The 17,834-nt window shown below is 49.8% G+C and overlaps 1 protein-coding gene across 4 annotated transcripts in view; it reads left to right on the top strand.

Annotated features, from left to right (window-relative positions):
• Positions 1-17,834, top strand: part of LOC132822240 (high mobility group protein HMGI-C-like) — a 230,093-nt gene that overhangs the window by 59,068 nt on the left and 153,191 nt on the right. For all 4 annotated transcript variants that reach the window (XM_060835360.1, XM_060835362.1, XM_060835359.1 and 1 more), the window contains exon 2: positions 8,550-8,860. In XM_060835360.1, coding sequence (XP_060691343.1) covers positions 8,741-8,860 — 120 coding nt within the window. In that variant the 5' untranslated portion in view covers positions 8,550-8,740. The remainder of the gene's footprint in view (positions 1-8,549; positions 8,861-17,834) is intronic.

Genomic DNA, 17,834 nt, shown 5'->3' with positions numbered 1-17,834 from the left:
ACCTGTGACTATTGATGGTACAAATATCTCAGCAAGAGGCCCAGCAATCACTTCTTTCGCTTCCCACAGAGATCGAGGATACACCTGATCAGGTCCTGGGGATTGATCCACCTTTATGCATTTCAAGACATCCGTCACTTCCTCCTCTGTAATCTGGACATTTTTCAAGGTGTCACCATCTATTTCCCCACATTCTATATCTTCCATATCCTTTTCCACAGTAAATACTGATGCAAAATACTCATTTAGTATCTTCCCCATCTCCTGCAGCTCCACACAAAGGCTGCTTTGCTGACCTTTGAGGGGCTGTATTCGCTCCCTAGTTACCCTTTTCTCATTAATGTATTTATAAAAACCTTTTGGATTCTCCTTAACCCTATTTGCCAAAGCTATCTCATGTCCCCTTTTTGCCATTGGGTCATTAGGTCAAAATCCTGGAACTTGCTCCCTCATAGCATTATGGGTCTACCCATAGCTCATGGGCAGTAGCAATTCAAGACTGCAGCTCACCACCACCTTCTCAAGGAGCAGCTCGGGATGGGCAATAAATATGGGGCCCAGCCAGTGACACCTGCATTCCATAAGTGTTTTTTTTTAAGTTTCATGTACAAAAAGAGATTTGTGTGAAAAGCAGTTGAGGAAATAAGTTACCTCAGTAACGTATTTGGCCAGAACCCTGTGGATTATTGAAATACTGAGAAAGTCTATGCTCTCAATTGTATGAACATATAAGAAAGAGATTTCACAGCTTACAGGACCAGAACTGAGAAGAAAAAGTTTGGTCAACCCACCAGATACCTACAGGGAAGGGAAGTTTCTCAGGCGTATGATTAAACTGTAAGGAGACTTTTATTATGCTGTGCTTTTGAAATCTTTCCAGACTGCGATATATTTAGATTGCTTGGCTTATTTTCTTTTTATTTCTTTTGTGTAATGCACTTCCGCGTTATTGTTAAAAGCCAATCTGCAGCCTTGTGAGGTTATGTTTCAGTGAAAGACTGCCTCTTTAAATGAAGATTAAAAGTAAAATAAGATCAAACAAGCCAGAGTTAATTCTGGGATCTGACTTGTCCAGTAATAATGTCAGCTGAGATCATAAGAACTGGAAACACCCAGCTCTTCCTCACTATCGCCTCACTCGACTCCCTCCACTGTGAGTACATTATCAGATTGATTGTCTGACATCCTGTGCAGTACGAGAAATGATCTCCAATTAAACGTTGGGAAAACTGAAACCATTGTATTTGATTCTTCTCCAGAAAGCACTCAAATTGTTCATTTCACTTTCCCTCCACAGATGCTGCAGGAGTTGCTGAGTTTCTCCAGCTATTTAGATTTTTGTTTCAGATTTTCAGCATCTGCAGTCCTTTATTTCATTTTCGAATTTTAAGCTTAAACTATGATGTGGATCAATCTCTCCTTACCCATGTTCGCAGGCAGGAGAGTTAGGAATGCAATGCGCATTGGGTTTACCCAGTTTGGGTTCTGCCAGGGAACTGACCTCATTACAGCCTTGGTTTAAACCTGGACAAAAGAGCTGAGTTCCAGAGGTGAGGGGAGAGTGACAGCCCTCAACATCAAGGCTGTATTTGACTGAGTAAGGCATCAAGTAGCCCTAGCAAAACTGAAATCACTGGGTACCGGGGCAACCTCCCGGCTGGTTGGAATTATACCTGCTACATGGGAAGATGCTTGCAGCCATTGGAAGTTTGCAATATCAGCTCCAGGACGTCTCTGCATGAATTCCTCAGGGTAGTGTCCTAGGCCCAACCATCTTCAACTACTTCAACAATGACCTTCCCTCCATCATAACGTGAGAAATGGGAATGTTTGCTGATGGCTGCACAATATTCAGCACCATTCAGGACTCCTCAGGTACTGAAGCAGTCTGTGTCCAAATGCAACATGACCGAGGACAATGTCCAGGCTTGGGTTGACAAGTGGCAAATAACACTTATAGCACACAATTGCCAGGCAATGACCATCACCAGTCAGAGACAATCTAACCACCACTCCTTGATATTCAACTGTTACCATCACTATCAGCATTTTGGGGTTACCATTGACCAGGAACTCAATTGGTCTTTCCCCATAAACACAGTAACTACAAGGTCAGAGGCTAGGAACACTGTAGCGAGTAACTCACCTCCAGACTCCCCAAAGCCCTGTCCACCATCTACAAGGCACAAGTCAGATGGAACACCCACCACTTGGCTGGATGCGTGCAGCTCCAACAACTCTCAAAATGCTTGACACCATCCAGAACAAAGACTTGGAAATTTATCACCCTTTCCTCACTGTCGCTGGGTCAAAATCCTGGAATTCGAAGGCACTGTGGGTCAACCTACTGCATGTGGACTGCAGTGATTCAGGGCAGTAGGTCATCAAGGGACAACTAGGGACAGCCAATAACTGCCCACATCCCATAAATGAATTTTAAAAGGTGGTCACCGAGGAATTACATATTGGTGTATGCAAACATGAAGATCTGAACAGCTGCCCTGGTGGGGGTGCTATTATATGATTTAAGTAGATTTACACCAGTGGGGGAGAGTTGACTTGTACATGGAATCAACGATACTCAAACATCATATGGTTTTCCAATGGACTCTTGACTGATCTGTCATATTCTTAAGGGTTCCCGAAATGCTGCTGCTTTTGCCTTAACTTGTCCCTAGTCCCCTTACCCCATCCGTCCTGTGCTTGTTGAACTACATTGGTCAAGCAATATCCTCAGTTTTGAATTCTTTATCCTTGTTTGCACATCGACACGTGACATCATTCCTTACCCGTCTCTTTAATCCCCTGCAGCCCCATAATCGGAGATGTCTGCATTTTTCCAATTTTAGTTTTGTGAGCACCCCACGTTTTAATTAATTACTTCACAACTGGGGACCATGCCTTCAGCTGACTACATGTCAGACTCTCGAGTTCCCTCTCTTAACCTCTACACCTCTGCATCTTGCCTTCCCCCTTCTCTCCACAATCGCGAATATGCTAATGCATTTTTCTGCATCATATTCTGTGTAAATATTTGGGCGGCACGGTGGTTAGCACTGCTGCCTCACGGCACCAGGATCCTAGGTTCGATTCCAGCGTCGGGTGACTGTCTGTGTGGAGTTTGCACGTTCTCCCCGTGTCTGCGTGGGTTTCCTCCGGGTGCTCCGGTTTCCTCCCACAGTCCAAAGATTGCAGGTCAGGTAAATTAGCCATGCTACATTACCCGTAGTGTTAGGTGCATTAGTCAGATGGAAGTGGGTCTGGGTGGGTTACTCTTTGGAGCATCAATGTGCACTTCTTGTGCCAGAGAGCCTGTTTCCATATTGTAAGGAATCTAATCAAATCTAAATGCTTCTGTGAGGTACTTTGAGTTAAAGTCATTATATAACACAAGACAGGCTGTTTGAGTGCAAGACACCCACTACACTCTTGTGAGAATCTATAGATCTATGCAAAAGATCTAGCACCACCTTCTAAGGGCAGCAAGGACTCTGGGAGGTGCTACATAAAGGAAGGCCAAGTTTCATCTAACTTAGGGTCCAAGCAGCTGAAGACAGAGAGTGAGAAGACTTTGAAAAGATCAAGCATTCATAATTGCAGGAGTCTGAACACTTGAGTTCACGGAGCTAGGGGTGAGAGAGAGAGTGGTTGAGATCATGAAGGTTTTTGAATGAGAGGATGGAATTTGTAAAGTTTGGGCTGTTGTTGGATCTTGAGTCAGTGAGCACAGAGGTGATACGTCAGCATCTTTGAATGCTGTTATGGCTAGTTGAGGTTAAATCGATGACCTCCTTTATTAGCCGCAAGAAATATTTTTAATTCTTTTCAGAGCACCACTAAATCACATTTCAATGAAAGTCAAAATTAAAAAGCCAATTACAAAGATTTTCTAGCGTGAAAGAGGAATTGTATTAATTACTAGCTCTGGGAAGAATAACACAATATTCCATCAAATACACAATCACACGATATTCCATCACAAAGAGGAAAGGTGGTCAGTACAAAATGAAAAGTCAAAAGTAAAAATATTTTGTTGGAGTCCTTAAGGTGTGAGGATTTAAGCTGAGACCATTGTTATTTAATTAATTACTTGTATCCTCAGCACTTGTGGAATTTGTCAATATCTTTGAGTTCTTAGTGAATAGTTATTTCTTGAATTTGCTTTTTAACCAGGTGTGTTGAGAGACTGAGAAACGGAGAGAGTCTTCCAGTTCTGATATTACCAACCCATCTTTCCTTCTCTCATTACACCAAAGCAGTTACCTGAAATATAGTTCACTTTTGTATTCCCGTGTCTGGTGGTTTTTTTCTTTTTTTTTCTCACCTGAGCTGGATAATCTGCTGGAGACTTTTGATATTTCCGAAAGAATGTGAATTAACCTGAAGATGCAGATCTAAGTTGCAATGCCATTGTTAATTTCAGATCAGAATGATAATTGTTTATTGATGGTTTCATGTATTTAATCTTGGAGAGTCAATGAGGAGTGGTCAACTTCAGGATTGTCCCCTCAAATTTAAAAAAATATAGAACTCACCTCCTGTGAAGGATAACCCATCAAGAATATGCGACCCCAGCCACTGGCAATGGGTAGATATGGGAATGTGGGTGAGCAAGATGGTGGACATCAGCGACACACATGGATACCGTGGGAAAAAAGTGAAGCTGGATGAAAAATGTGAGCTAGGTGCAAGACTAGATGGAGCCTAGAAACCATTCCAGAGGTAGGCATTGACTGGAATCATGAGTCCTCCTCACAAATCTTTCAGACAAGGGAGAGGTCAATTCCACAAAGGTAGTAATCCAGTTTTTTGTTCCTGATTACAGAAGGTAATTGACAGAAGAATGATTCTCGTTCCCGAGACTGTCGGAAAAACTGAACAGAGGGAGACACGTCGATAAATAACACAAGAAATGGTAGCCGTTACATGGAGGTGCCAGTGTTGGACTGGTGTGGACAAAGTCAGACATCACACTATTCCAAGGTGTAATCCACTAGGTTTATTTGAAACCACAAACTTGTGATTTAAAGTAAACCTGTTGGACTATAACCTGGTGTCGTGTGATGTCTGACATTAACACAAGAAAGTTAATAATAATAGGGATTTGTGAACCATGACCCTACGTTAGACTGTTTCCCCCTCAACAAGCATTCATGTTCACTACCTTTGTTAACCAGTCCTAGGAGAATAAGGACAGAAGTGTTACAAAATGTACAGCAGGAAATGATCCATTCTTCATCACTGCTAGTTGTTAGCCTTAAGGGAAATGAAAAGGGGACAAGAAAAGCAATAAACATTTAAGACCATTAACCTTTTGAATCATGGACTGAATATTGGTGTTGCAATGCATCATCCCTAATGACTCTTAATTAATCAGATTAACACACTCAGTCAATGCCCGTTGCCTTTAAAGATTTCTCATTGATGCAATTAAAACCATATGCAGAGTAACATAGGTTATTTATCAATTCTGTAACGCAACAGGAACATTCATAATGTTCGAGGTACTAGGAAAATACATACAAACTGTGTACTTCATACTTCAGAATGAGACAACTGTGTGGGAAGGGGAAATTTGTGAGTGACTGGACGTCTAATCTTGCTAGTATTGTAATGTGTCAACTGGGTTTTTTTTTCTCTTTCCCATTTTATACAGTTTCTCTGAAGTGTGGCCTGGCTAGGTTCTTGTTAAAGCTCTGCTTTCTTTCCTGAAAGGAGAATAAAGCCTTTCTTCCCAGGCAAACCATTTGCAGAGGTCCCTTTGTTAGCGCTGCTTAATCCATTTTAAAATGCCAGTCTGTAAAAATGCATAGAGCAACAGAAAGGGCTTTGCAGTGTGAAGGGATTCCTGTGGTAAAACAATTTGAGCTATCTGATGCAACTCAAGGATAAGCCACCTTAGTGATGTGCAACAAATTCCTCTATTTATGTCCTTTTTCTTTGTACTGAGCAAGTCAGCATTCTATGACCAGTAACATTCATGGTACAGAATTCTCCAAGAGATGCATGGTGACAATATTCAATTCTGCCCAGCAACAGGGGAGGGCCAGTTATCAGGTTTTCCAAAGGTCAACTCGGGCAATTTCTATTTCTTCAAAGGTCACAGGTACAGAGTAAGGATTTGAGATGAAGCCAATGTTAGGAATGAAAACAAAAATTGCTGAAGATCACATGAGGTCAGGCAGCTTCCATGGAGAAAAAGCAGGCCACTTAGACTCGAAATGTTAGCTTGCTTTCTCTCCATGGATGCTGCCTGACCTGCTGTGATCTCCAGCAATTTGTTGCTATCAGTACAGATTCCAGCATCTTCGGTAATTTGCTCCAATAATGTTAGAAGTGCTGCAGTTCATTGTGTTGCTGGGAAGCCAGTTGAACTACACCATTTCTATGATTGGGATTAGGAAGAAGTCCAGAGCAGTTGAATTCCTCACTGCAGTCAGAACTCAGGGAGAGGTTCTAGGAATTAGCATACGGTGAAGTGTTGGAGTCAGAACTCAAAACTAATCCTGCGGAGCTAATAACTTGGGACGTTCACTGTTCCTCTCCTTTGGAGGAAGATGTGAGGGTCATGGAAACAGGCTGCAAGCATGGAGTTGTCTTGAAAGTGGGGCTGGGGGCGGGGGGGTGGGGGATGGGGGTGGATGGTGGAATTCCCAGGGACAGCTCTAGCTCGGTGAAGCTAGCTGTCTGCGAAGTCTCAGGCTTTCATTGTAAACTATTGAAGTGCAGTTTTGACATACAGGCATGGGGGAGCATAGATCCAGGAAAGGAGGGTGATGATCTAGAAGGGGAGCAGGCATTGAGTTAGCCGTGGGTGAACAGCTCGAGAAAAGGAATTTCAAAGCTAAATCAGCAAAAGTGAAGAATTGCGATCTGTTGGGAAATTTAGTAAATTTTCATGACTGATTACATCATTACGACCTGACCGGGGGTGGGTGGAGGGGGTGTATTGAGAAATCAGGGGGGAATCTGTCTTAATTGCGCTAATTATTTTGTGCGGTATTTGACCACAATCTATTACCCATACCTAACACCTGCATTCTGGCTGTTAGAAATACATATGTCCTAGGGATTGTGTTATAGTTCTGACATAGTATAGTAGAATGTGTCACTGTTTATCCAAAGCCACGGAATCGTGTGGCTTTATTCCTTAGTATAGCTACTGGATTTCACACTTTGTGTACTTTGAAAACAAAACTTGCTGGTCCCTAGCCAGCCTCTAACATAAATGTAACCATTTGGTCAGTGATTGGAGCAGATGCAATATTATGACGACTGGATTGTTGACTATCATGACACAGATCATAAAATAGAGAGTTGGGTATGGGAAACATTTCATTCTCTACAAACCTGTTCGGACAGTCCATCCAAGCTCCTCGTCCTCCTCATCACTCTCTATCCTCAATTTCCTTTAAAGTCTCAGTTCTTCTTTTTCCCACATGAGACCTCCTTGTTTCAGGCCACGCCAAGCTTTAACCCACCAACTCCTCCTGACTTTCATTATGATGTGTCCCATTCCTTTCCACAGTCAGAAATAGGAGGAGAAGAGACCATTCAGCCCCTTGAGCCTGCTTTGCAATTCAGTGCATCCTAGGTGACCCAATCTTGGCCTCAAGTTCACCAGATTCCTAATGCACATAGATCTTTAGATCAATGATCTATAGATTCTATAGATCAATGACCATTCCATTTTGGTATTCAACTGCTCAATGAGCCAGGTCTCTTCCAGATTTCCAAAGATTCATGATGCCCTGGGAGTGGAAACTTCTCCTCATTGCTAACTTGGAAACTTCTTATCCTGAAATTATGCTCTTTTTGTTCTAGAATCTCCCACAAGGGAAAACAACCTACCAGCATCTGTCGGCCACCATATTCACTTTCAATAATGTCATCCTTCTGCTAAACTGCAATGAAAGAATGAATAAGTTGCTCAATATTTCCTCCTAAGACATTGCCTTTGTCTCTGGAATCAGCCTTGCGTACCTTTTCTGAACTGTTTCCAATGCAAGTATTTTCCTCCAGAAATAAGGACATCTGTAATTTTCTATAAATAAGGACATCTAATCTGAAGTTTGCAATATCTTGAGTGATCTTGACAAGATGGACACAGAAAGAGAAAGTTTCCTGAGTCTGGAACTGGGGGCACTGGTTGAAAATCACCCTTTTAGGATTGAGATGAGAATTGTTCTCTCTCTTATGGTTGTGTGACTTTGTTGAATGGGTATAATATCTTTGTACAATAAGTACATCAGCTGCGGCCTCATCAATGCTTACTGGTGGTGGAGCCTTCTGGAACAATAGTAATCTGGAGCCCTTTCCTCCTCCTTATTGCCTCTCTTTTCCCATCTTCATCTTCTAAAGGTCCTTTCTAAGTATCTGCCTCTTCGGCTGTGCTTTCCATCATCACGTTTGTCTATAAGTTGACCTTCAATTTCTTATAAACCGCTTGGCGAAGGAAGGGTGGGAACCATCTTTTGCTACACAAAGTCTGTCTGGATAGAAGTTGTCGTCAGAATTAGGCATTGACCGATCTTTCTTTCTCTTTGTAGGTTACGTTTCTTTTTTAACTGGATTGAAGAGTCAGCCTTTTGCTCAGGTGTGGGGCCTTCCAACTCTTGGGCAAACAGTCGTCATTGCAGCATCAGCTCCCGCCCTCTTTTGTTCTGAAGATCTCAGGAAGTGTCTGTTCCCCCCCCCCTCCCCCCTCCCAGCTCCCCACCCCAGCCAAACTAAAAGAGCAATGAGCAACAGCGGGGCAAGAGAGGGACCATCCAGACAGGCCGCAGCAGCTGCCAAACAGCCTGCTCCAGCAGCTGAACCCGTGAGGAGAGGACGAGGAAGGCCCAAGAAGCAGCCTCAAGTAAGCCTTTGGGTTTCCCTAGCAACACAAGCAGTACCTTCATTGGGTAACACTGACTTGGCCATCTCCAGGACAGATCCAAGCCTACTTTTGTGTGTCTGACAATTTACACCACAAAAATCAATCTCTTACCTCTTCTTTGCTGGATAAGCACTCAACAAAGTCAGTTTGGAATCCATCTGCCTGGATGGGTGCAACTCTTACAAGCACTCAAGATGCTCAATAGATCCAGGACAAAGTAGCCCACTTGATTGGCACCCCATCCACCACCTTTAATATTTACCCCCTTCACCACTGACACATAATGACAACAGCACGAACCCATCCACAAGGTCCACAGCAGTAACTCACCAAGGCTCCATTGAAAGCACAATTACGTCATCTGTCACTTCGAAGGGCATCAGATACATAAGGACAAGGAACTGGCAATTCATCCCCCTCAAGCCTGCTCCGCCATTTGACAGGTTGTGGCTGACCCCATCTCGGCCTCTGCTCCACTTTCCTTTTTGTTCTGCATAACCTTTAACCCATTACAAATTCAAAATCTGTCTATCGCCTTCAATTTATTCAGTGTCTCAGCATCTACTGCATTCTGGGGTAGTAAGTTCCACAGCTTCACCACCCTTTGAGAGCAGTAATTTCTCCTCATCTCTGTTATAAATCTGCCACCCCTTATCCTAAAACTACGACCTCTCGTTCTACCTTGGCCCCATGAGGGGAAACACCTCTCCATCCAATTTGTCGATCCTTTTGGTGTTTTTTATTCCTCAAGTAGAACTCCTCTCACTCCTCTTAACTCCAGAGAGTTTACACCTAAACTGCTCAACCTCTGTTTATTAGACAAGCCCTGACCTCTGCAATCAATCTAGTGAACCTTTTCTGGACTGCCGGGGTAACGGGATTAAAACTATACTCAGTACTCCAGATGCATTCACACCTAATGAGTTGTACAGTTGCAACAACACCTGCTTATGTTTATGAATTGAATTGAATTTATTGTCATGTGTACTGAGGCACAGTGAAAAGCTTTGTCTTGCGAGCAATACAGGCAGATCACAGAGTTAACTAGCAGAGATAGTAAATAATAAGTAAACAGCGGCAAAACAAAAACACAGGTACAGGCGAATGTTAAAAGTTTGAGATTACTCTTTTCTTCTATCAATAAATGTCCAAATTCCCTTTGCCTTCCTTACAACCCACTGTACCTGCATACTAGTTTCTAGCAATTCATACACTAAGACACCCAGATCCCTCTGCACTGAAGCACTCTGAAATTTCCCTCCACTTGGATAATGAGTTGCATTTTTATCTTCTGAGCAAAATGGATAACCTCACACTTAATCACGTTTGACTCAATCTGCCGTATTTTGGTCCACTCACCTAACCTGTCCAAATCCATTTGTAAATGTCTTTATTGCAACTGACTATTTTAGTATCATCTGCAAATTTGGCTGTAGGGGATGGTACAATTTTGTCCAGTGTTTCAGTTCAATGATGTTACATCAGAACTGGCAATTTTAACAGTTTTAAGCCAAAAGGTGAGCTGAAGGAAGAAAGCAACTGCTGAGGCTGTACAAGGCCCTGGCCCTGTGGAATATTGTGTGCAGTTTGGGCCCTGTTTTGAAGGAAGGATATGTTGGTCTTGGAGGGGGTCCCGAGGAAGTTTATCAGAATGATCCCGGGGATGAAGGGCTTGTACCATGAAGAGCAGCTGTGGACTGTGGGTCTGATGGAGTTTAGAAGGACGGGCGGGGGGTCTCTGTGACTGTGACAATGTCAGGCTGGTGTTTCACTAGTCTATGGGACAGATCACCAGTTTAGATTCAAGGCCCCTGATGTCAATGGAGAGGATCTGTCAGGCATGTATGTGCTGTGATCTCTCCCAGAGCTAGGGTTAGTGCCATGTGGTCCATCCAGTTTCATTCCTTTGTTTGGACTTTGTAACAGCGCGATTCAATACACAGCCCACTTCACCATTTCAGAGGGCATTTAAGAATTCAGCACAATACTGTGGTTCACATGTCGGCCAAACTGGGTAAAGATGGCAGATATCCTTCTTCAGAGGACATCTGTGGACCAGATGAGTTTTTATAACTGACAATGGTTTCATAATCACCACTGGACCAGATTTTAATTTCTGATTTATGAATGGAATTCACATTTTGCTGTTCACCCTGGTGTGATATGACCCCCAATCCCCCAGGTTTCTGGACCAGAAACCACTTGTTTACCTGCTCAGTGATATTGACTCTATGCTACATCTCCCCAAATCAGCTTCCGATGTGTTACAATTGTTCAGATCAGAAATTAATTTGAGGTCCTGTCTGGTCTAATTGGTTAGAAATCACACAGCGCCAGTTTATAGTCCAACAGGTTTATTTGGAAGCACTCGCTTTCGGAGCGACGCTCCTTCATCAGGTGATTGTCAAAAAGCAGCATTCCGAAAGCTAGTGTGCTTCCAATTAAACCTGTTGGACTATAACCTGGTGTTGTGTGATTTTTAACTTTGCACACCCCAGTCCAACACCGGCATCTCCAAATCAGGTCTAACTGGTGACTCTGAAATATCCCGTGGCACAATTTCATGGTGTTCTGGTTATTATCATCGTGCTGTTTCTTTTATTCACTCATGGGTCATGGTCATTGATGGCAGGGCCAGCATTTATTGCCCTTCCCCAGTTGCCCTGGGGGAGGTGGGGGTGAGCAGTGTACAAATCGCTTATAATTGGGTTGCCCTGTTTTCTACGCTACTGCAGAGAGCATACCAAAAAGGGACTGGATTCCAGATTCTAGCTTTGGACAATTGCAATGTCCTTCTTTTATATTACTGTGAGTGGTCAGGAAATGGTGAGGAGATGTCACCTGGGAGGGGTGCCCCTGGTAGTTTGCACATGTCCATTCCACAAAAGGAAACGATGGAATTAAATGCAAGGGGATCTGGCCTGGTACCAATCTTGTCCATTCTCACAGTGGGTGTGTTGTAGGTCAGAGTGCCATTGCATGGAGACAGTTTAGAGCAGTTTTGAGCTATGGCTCCACTAAGGAATAATTGATCTCTTACAATTGGAATGTAGTTATTGCCCCAAAATAGTATTGGAAGCATCCTATCTGGATGCATCATGGTTTTGTATGTCATCTGCTTTTCCCAAAACCATAAAAGACGACAGAGTTGTGAACGCACAAACAAGCCTCCCCCATTCACTGATAGCAGAATGAACTGCGGATGCTGTACATCAGAGACAAAAAACAGAAATTGCTGGAAAAGCTCAGCAGGTCTGGTAGTATCTGTGGAGAGAAATCAGAGTTAATGTTCCTTCCCCACAACTTCCATCTGTACTTCCCATTGCCTTGGGAAAGTAGCCACCAGAGACCCTTACCACGCTGGTCATGTTCTCTTCCATCGGACTGAAGATATAAAAGGTTGAGGACACACAGGAACAGGTCCAATAACAGCTTCTTCTCTGCTGTTATCAGACTTTTGAGTGGACCTCTCCAATGTTAATTCTGACCTCTCACTCTCTCTCTCTCTCTCTCTCTGCACCTCCTCCACATCTGTAACTGTATTCTGCACTCTGTTCTGTTACCCTGATGCACTTTGTTTGGAATGGTCTGCTCAAATAATACTCAAAACAACACTTTTCACTGTACCTCAGGACAGGTACAGGATGGGATTCACATGGAAGCCACACAAGCTTGCCTTCCTGAAGTACATTTGACGATCTTTTGGGATTTTATGTTGCTTCATTAGATTTTTATTTGTAATTGATCCTGTGCTAGCCCAGAAGTTACACAATTTACTCAGGTTCAGTTTGAAATGAAGGGTTTGCAAAAAGGAGCAAGTGTGGATGGTGGGAGGGGTGGTGGGTGTGGACGGTGGGGGGTGTGGACGGTGGAAGGGAAGTGGACGGTGGGGGGGATGAGGACAGTGGGGGAGTGTGGTGGGTGGGGTGTGGACGGTGGGCAGGGTGTGGAAGGTTGGAGGGGTGTGGACGGTTGGGGGGAGTGTGGTCAGTGGGCAGGGTGTGGACGGTGGAAGGAGTGCGGACGGTGTGGGTAGTGTGTATGGTGGGGACAGTTTGGACGGTGGGGACAGTGTGGACGGTGGGAAAGGAGTGGATGGTGGGAGGGGAGTGTGGACAGTGGGGGAGTGTGGACGGTGGGTGGGGTGTGGAAAGTTGGAGGGGTGTGGACGGTTGGGGGGAGTGTGGTCAGTGGGCGGGGTGTGGACGGTGGGAGGAGTGCGGACGGTGGGGGGGAGAGTGCGGACGGTGGGGGGGAGAGTGGACGGTGGGGGGGAGAGTGGACGGTGGGGGGAGTGTGGACGGTGGGGGGGGCGAGTGTGGACTGTGGGAGGGGCGAGTGTGGACTGTAGGAGGGGTGTGCACGGTGGAAGGCGTGTGGACGGTGGGAGGGGTGCGGACTGTGGGGGGAGTATGGACGGTGGGTTCAGTGTGGAAGGTGGGAGGGGAGTGGATGGTGTGAGGGAGGGTGGACGGTGGGAGTGGTGTGGACGGTTGGGGGGAGTGTGGTCAGTGGGGGGAGTGTGGACGGTGGACTGTGGGAGGAGTGTGAATGGTGGGGGAGTTGTGGACAGTGGGGGCGTGGACGGTGGGAGGGGAATGGACGGTGGGGGCGTGGACGGTGGGGGGAGTGTGGACGGTGGGGGGAGTGTGGACGGTGGTGGGGAGTGTGGACGGTGGGTTCGGTGTGGAAGGTGGGAGGGGTGTGGACGGTTGTGGGAGGGGAGTGGACGGTGGAAGGGGTGTGGACGGTAGGGGATGTGTGGAAGATGGGGGGGTAGTGTGCACGGTGGGGGGGAGTGTGGACGGTCGGGGGGGCGAGAGTGGACTGTGGGAGGGGTGTGGACGGTGGGAGGGGTGTGGACGGTGGGAGGGGTGCGGACGGTAGGGGGATTGTGGAGGGTGGGGGGAGTGTGGTTGGCGGGGGAGTGAGTGTGGACTGTGGGAGGGATGTGGATGGTGGGGGGGAGTGTAGTGGTGGGGGGGAGCGTGGATGGTGGGAGGGGTGTGGACGATGGGGTTTTATGGACAGTGGGGGCGTGAGTGTGGACGATGGGGGTGTTTGGACAGTGGGAGGGGTGTGCACGGTGGGGGTAGTATGGACAGTGTGGGGGGAGTGTGGACGGTGGGGCGTGGAGTGTGGACGGGCAGGGGAGAGTGGACGGTGGGGGGGGAGTGGATGGTGGGAGGGGTGTGGACGGTGGAAGGGGATTGTGGACGGTGGAAGGGGATTGTGGACGGTGGTGGGGTGTGTGCACAGTGGGAGGGGTGTGGACAGTGGGAGGGTGTGGACGGTGGGAGGGTGTAGACAGTGGGGGCGGGAGTGTGGACAGTGGGAGGAATGTGGATGGTGGGTTTGTGTGGACAGTGGGAGGAGTGTGGATGGTGGGAGAGGTGTGGACAGTGGAGTGGGTGTGTACGGTTGGAGGAGTGTTGATGGTGGGGGGAAATGTGGACGGTAGGAGGAGCGTGGAAGGTGGGGCGAGTGTGGACGGTAGGAGGAGTGTGGACGGTGGGAGGAGTGTGGATGGTGGGGGGGTTGGGAGTGTGGACAGTGGGAGGGGTGTGGACGGTGAGAGGCGTGTGGACCTTGAGGGGGGTGTGGACGGTGGGACCGGTGTGGATGCTGGGAAGGGTGTGGGCGGTGGGAGAGGTGTGGACGATTGGAGGGGCTGTGGACGGTGGGGGTGTGGACGATTGGAGGGGGTGTGGACAGTGGGAGGGGGTGTGGACGGTGGGAGGGGTGTAGGCGGTGACAGGGGTGTGGGCGGTGGGTGGGGTGTGGACAGTGAGAGGTGTGTAGGCGGTGGGAGGTGAGTGGGCGGTGGGAGGTGAGTGGACGATGGGAGGATTGTGGACAGTGGGAGGGGTGTGGACGGTGAGGCGAGTGTGGACGGTGGGACTGGTGTGGATGCTGGGAAGGGTGTGGGCGGTGGGAGAGGTGTGGACGATTGGAGGGGCTGTGGACGGTGGGGGTGTGGACGATTGGAGGGGGTGTGGACGGTGGGAGGGGGTGTGGACGGTGGGAGGGGTGTAGGCGGTGACAGGGGTGTGGGCGGTGGGTGGGGTGTGGACAGTGAGAGGTGTGTAGGTGGTGGGAGGTGAGTGGGCGGTGGGAGGTGAGTGGACGATGGGAGGATTGTGGACAGTGGGAGGGGTGTGGACGGTGAGGCGAGTGTGGACGGTGGGGCGGGTGTGTGGACAGTGGGGGGAGTGTGGACAGTGGGGGGAGTGTGGACGGTGGGGGGAGTGTGGACGGTGGGGCGGGTGTGTGGGCAGTGGGAGGAGTATTGCCAATGGGGGGAGTGTGGACGGTGGGGGGAGTGTGGACGGTGGGGCGGGTATGTGAAGTGGGAGGAGTATTGCCAATGGGGGGAGTGTGGACGGTGTGGGTAGTGTGTATGGTGGGGACAGTTTGGACGGTGGGGACAGTGTGGACGGTGGGAAAGGAGTGGATGGTGGGAGGGGAGTGTGGACAGTGGGGGAGTGTGGACGGTGGGTGGGGTGTGGAAAGTTGGAGGGGTGTGGACGGTTGGGGGGAGTGTGGTCAGTGGGCGGGGTGTGGACGGTGGAAGGAGTGCGGACGGTGGGAGGAGTGTGGACGGTGTGGGTAGTGTGTATGGTGGGGACAGTTTGGACGGTGGGGACAGTGTGGACGGTGGGAAAGGAGTGGATGGTGGGAGGGGAGTGTGGACAGTGGGGGAGTGTGGACGGTGGGTGGGGTGTGGAAAGTTGGAGGGGTGTGGACGGTTGGGGGGAGTGTGGTCAGTGGGCGGGGTGTGGACGGTGGGAGGAGAGTGGACGGTGGGGGGGAGAGTGGACGGTGGGGGGGAGAGTGGACGGTGGGGGGAGTGTGGACGGTGGGGGGGGCGAGTGTGGACTGTGGGAGGGGCGAGTGTGGACTGTAGGAGGGGTGTGCACGGTGGAAGGCGTGTGGACGGTGGGAGGGGTGCGGACTGTGGGGGGAGTATGGACGGTGGGTTCAGTGTGGAAGGTGGGAGGGGAGTGGATGGTGTGAGGGAGGGTGGACGGTGGGAGTGGTGTGGACGGTTGGGGGGAGTGTGGTCAGTGGGGGGAGTGTGGACGGTGGACTGTGGGAGGAGTGTGAATGGTGGGGGAATTGTGGACAGTGGGGGCGTGGACGGTGGGAGGGGAATGGACGGTGGGGGCGTGGACGGTGGGGGGAGTGTGGACGGTGGGGGGAGTGTGGACGGTGGTGGGGAGTGTGGACGGTGGGTTCGGTGTGGAAGGTGGGAGGGGTGTGGACGGTTGTGGGAGGGGAGTGGACGGTGGAAGGGGTGTGGACGGTAGGGGATGTGTGGAAGATGGGGGGGTAGTGTGCACGGTGGGGGGGAGTGTGGACGGTCGGGGGGGCGAGAGTGGACTGTGGGAGGGGTGTGGACGGTGGGAGGGGTGTGGACGGTGGGAGGTGTGTGGACGGTGGGAGGGGTGCGGACGGTAGGGGGATTGTGGAGGGTGGGGGGAGTGTGGTTGGCGGGGGAGTGAGTGTGGACTGTGGGAGGGATGTGGATGGTGGGGGGGAGTGTAGTGGTGGGGGGGAGCGTGGATGGTGGGAGGGGTGTGGACGATGGGGTTTTATGGACAGTGGGGGCGTGAGTGTGGACGATGGGGGTGTTTGGACAGTGGGAGGGGTGTGCACGGTGGGGGTAGTATGGACAGTGTGGGGGGAGTGTGGACGGTGGGGCGTGGAGTGTGGACGGGCAGGGGAGAGTGGACGGTGGGGGGGGAGTGGATGGTGGGAGGGGTGTGGACGGTGGAAGGGGATTGTGGACGGTGGAAGGGGATTGTGGACGGTGGTGGGGTGTGTGCACAGTGGGAGGGGTGTGGACAGTGGGAGGGTGTGGACGGTGGGAGGGTGTAGACAGTGGGAGCGGGAGTGTGGACAGTGGGAGGAATGTGGATGGTGGGTTTGTGTGGACAGTGGGAGGAGTGTGGATGGTGGGAGAGGTGTGGACAGTGGAGTGGGTGTGTACGGTTGGAGGAGTGTTGATGGTGGGGGGAATGTGGACGGTAGGAGGAGCGTGGAAGGTGGGGCGAGTGTGGACGGTAGGAGGAGTGTGGACGGTGGGAGGAGTGTGGATGGTGGGGGGGTTGGGAGTGTGGACAGTGGGAGGGGTGTGGACGGTGAGAGGCGTGTGGACCTTGAGGGGGGTGTGGACGGTGGGACCGGTGTGGATGCTGGGAAGGGTGTGGGCGGTGGGAGAGGTGTGGACGATTGGAGGGGCTGTGGACGGTGGGGGTGTGGACGATTGGAGGGGGTGTGGACAGTGGGAGGGGGTGTGGACGGTGGGAGGGGTGTAGGCGGTGACAGGGGTGTGGGCGGTGGGTGGGGTGTGGACAGTGAGAGGTGTGTAGGCGGTGGGAGGTGAGTGGGCGGTGGGAGGTGAGTGGACGATGGGAGGATTGTGGACAGTGGGAGGGGTGTGGACGGTGAGGCGAGTGTGGATGGTGGGACCGGTGTGGATGCTGGGAAGGGTGTGGGCGGTGGGAGAGGTGTGGACGATTGGAGGGGCTGTGGACGGTGGGGGTGTGGACGATTGGAGGGGGTGTGGACGGTGGGAGGGGGTGTGGACGGTGGGAGGGGTGTAGGCGGTGACAGGGGTGTGGGCGGTGGGTGGGGTGTGGACAGTGAGAGGTGTGTAGGCGGTGGGAGGTGAGTGGGCGGTGGGAGGTGAGTGGACGATGGGAGGATTGTGGACAGTGGGAGGGGTGTGGACGGTGAGGCGAGTGTGGACGGTGGGGCGGGTGTGTGGACAGTGGGGGGAGTGTGGACAGTGGGGGGAGTGTGGACGGTGGGGGGAGTGTGGACGGTGGGGCGGGTGTGTGGGCAGTGGGAGGAGTATTGCCAATGGGGGGAGTGTGGACGGTGGGGGGAGTGTGGACGGTGGGGCGGGTATGTGAAGTGGGAGGAGTATTGCCAATGGGGGGAGTGT

Source organism: Hemiscyllium ocellatum, chromosome 14 (genome assembly GCF_020745735.1).
Source record: "Hemiscyllium ocellatum isolate sHemOce1 chromosome 14, sHemOce1.pat.X.cur, whole genome shotgun sequence".
Classification (NCBI taxonomy): Eukaryota; Metazoa; Chordata; class Chondrichthyes; order Orectolobiformes; family Hemiscylliidae; genus Hemiscyllium; species Hemiscyllium ocellatum.
Note: the sequence above shows the minus strand (reverse complement) of the source record. Positions and strands in the feature narration are given on the sequence as shown.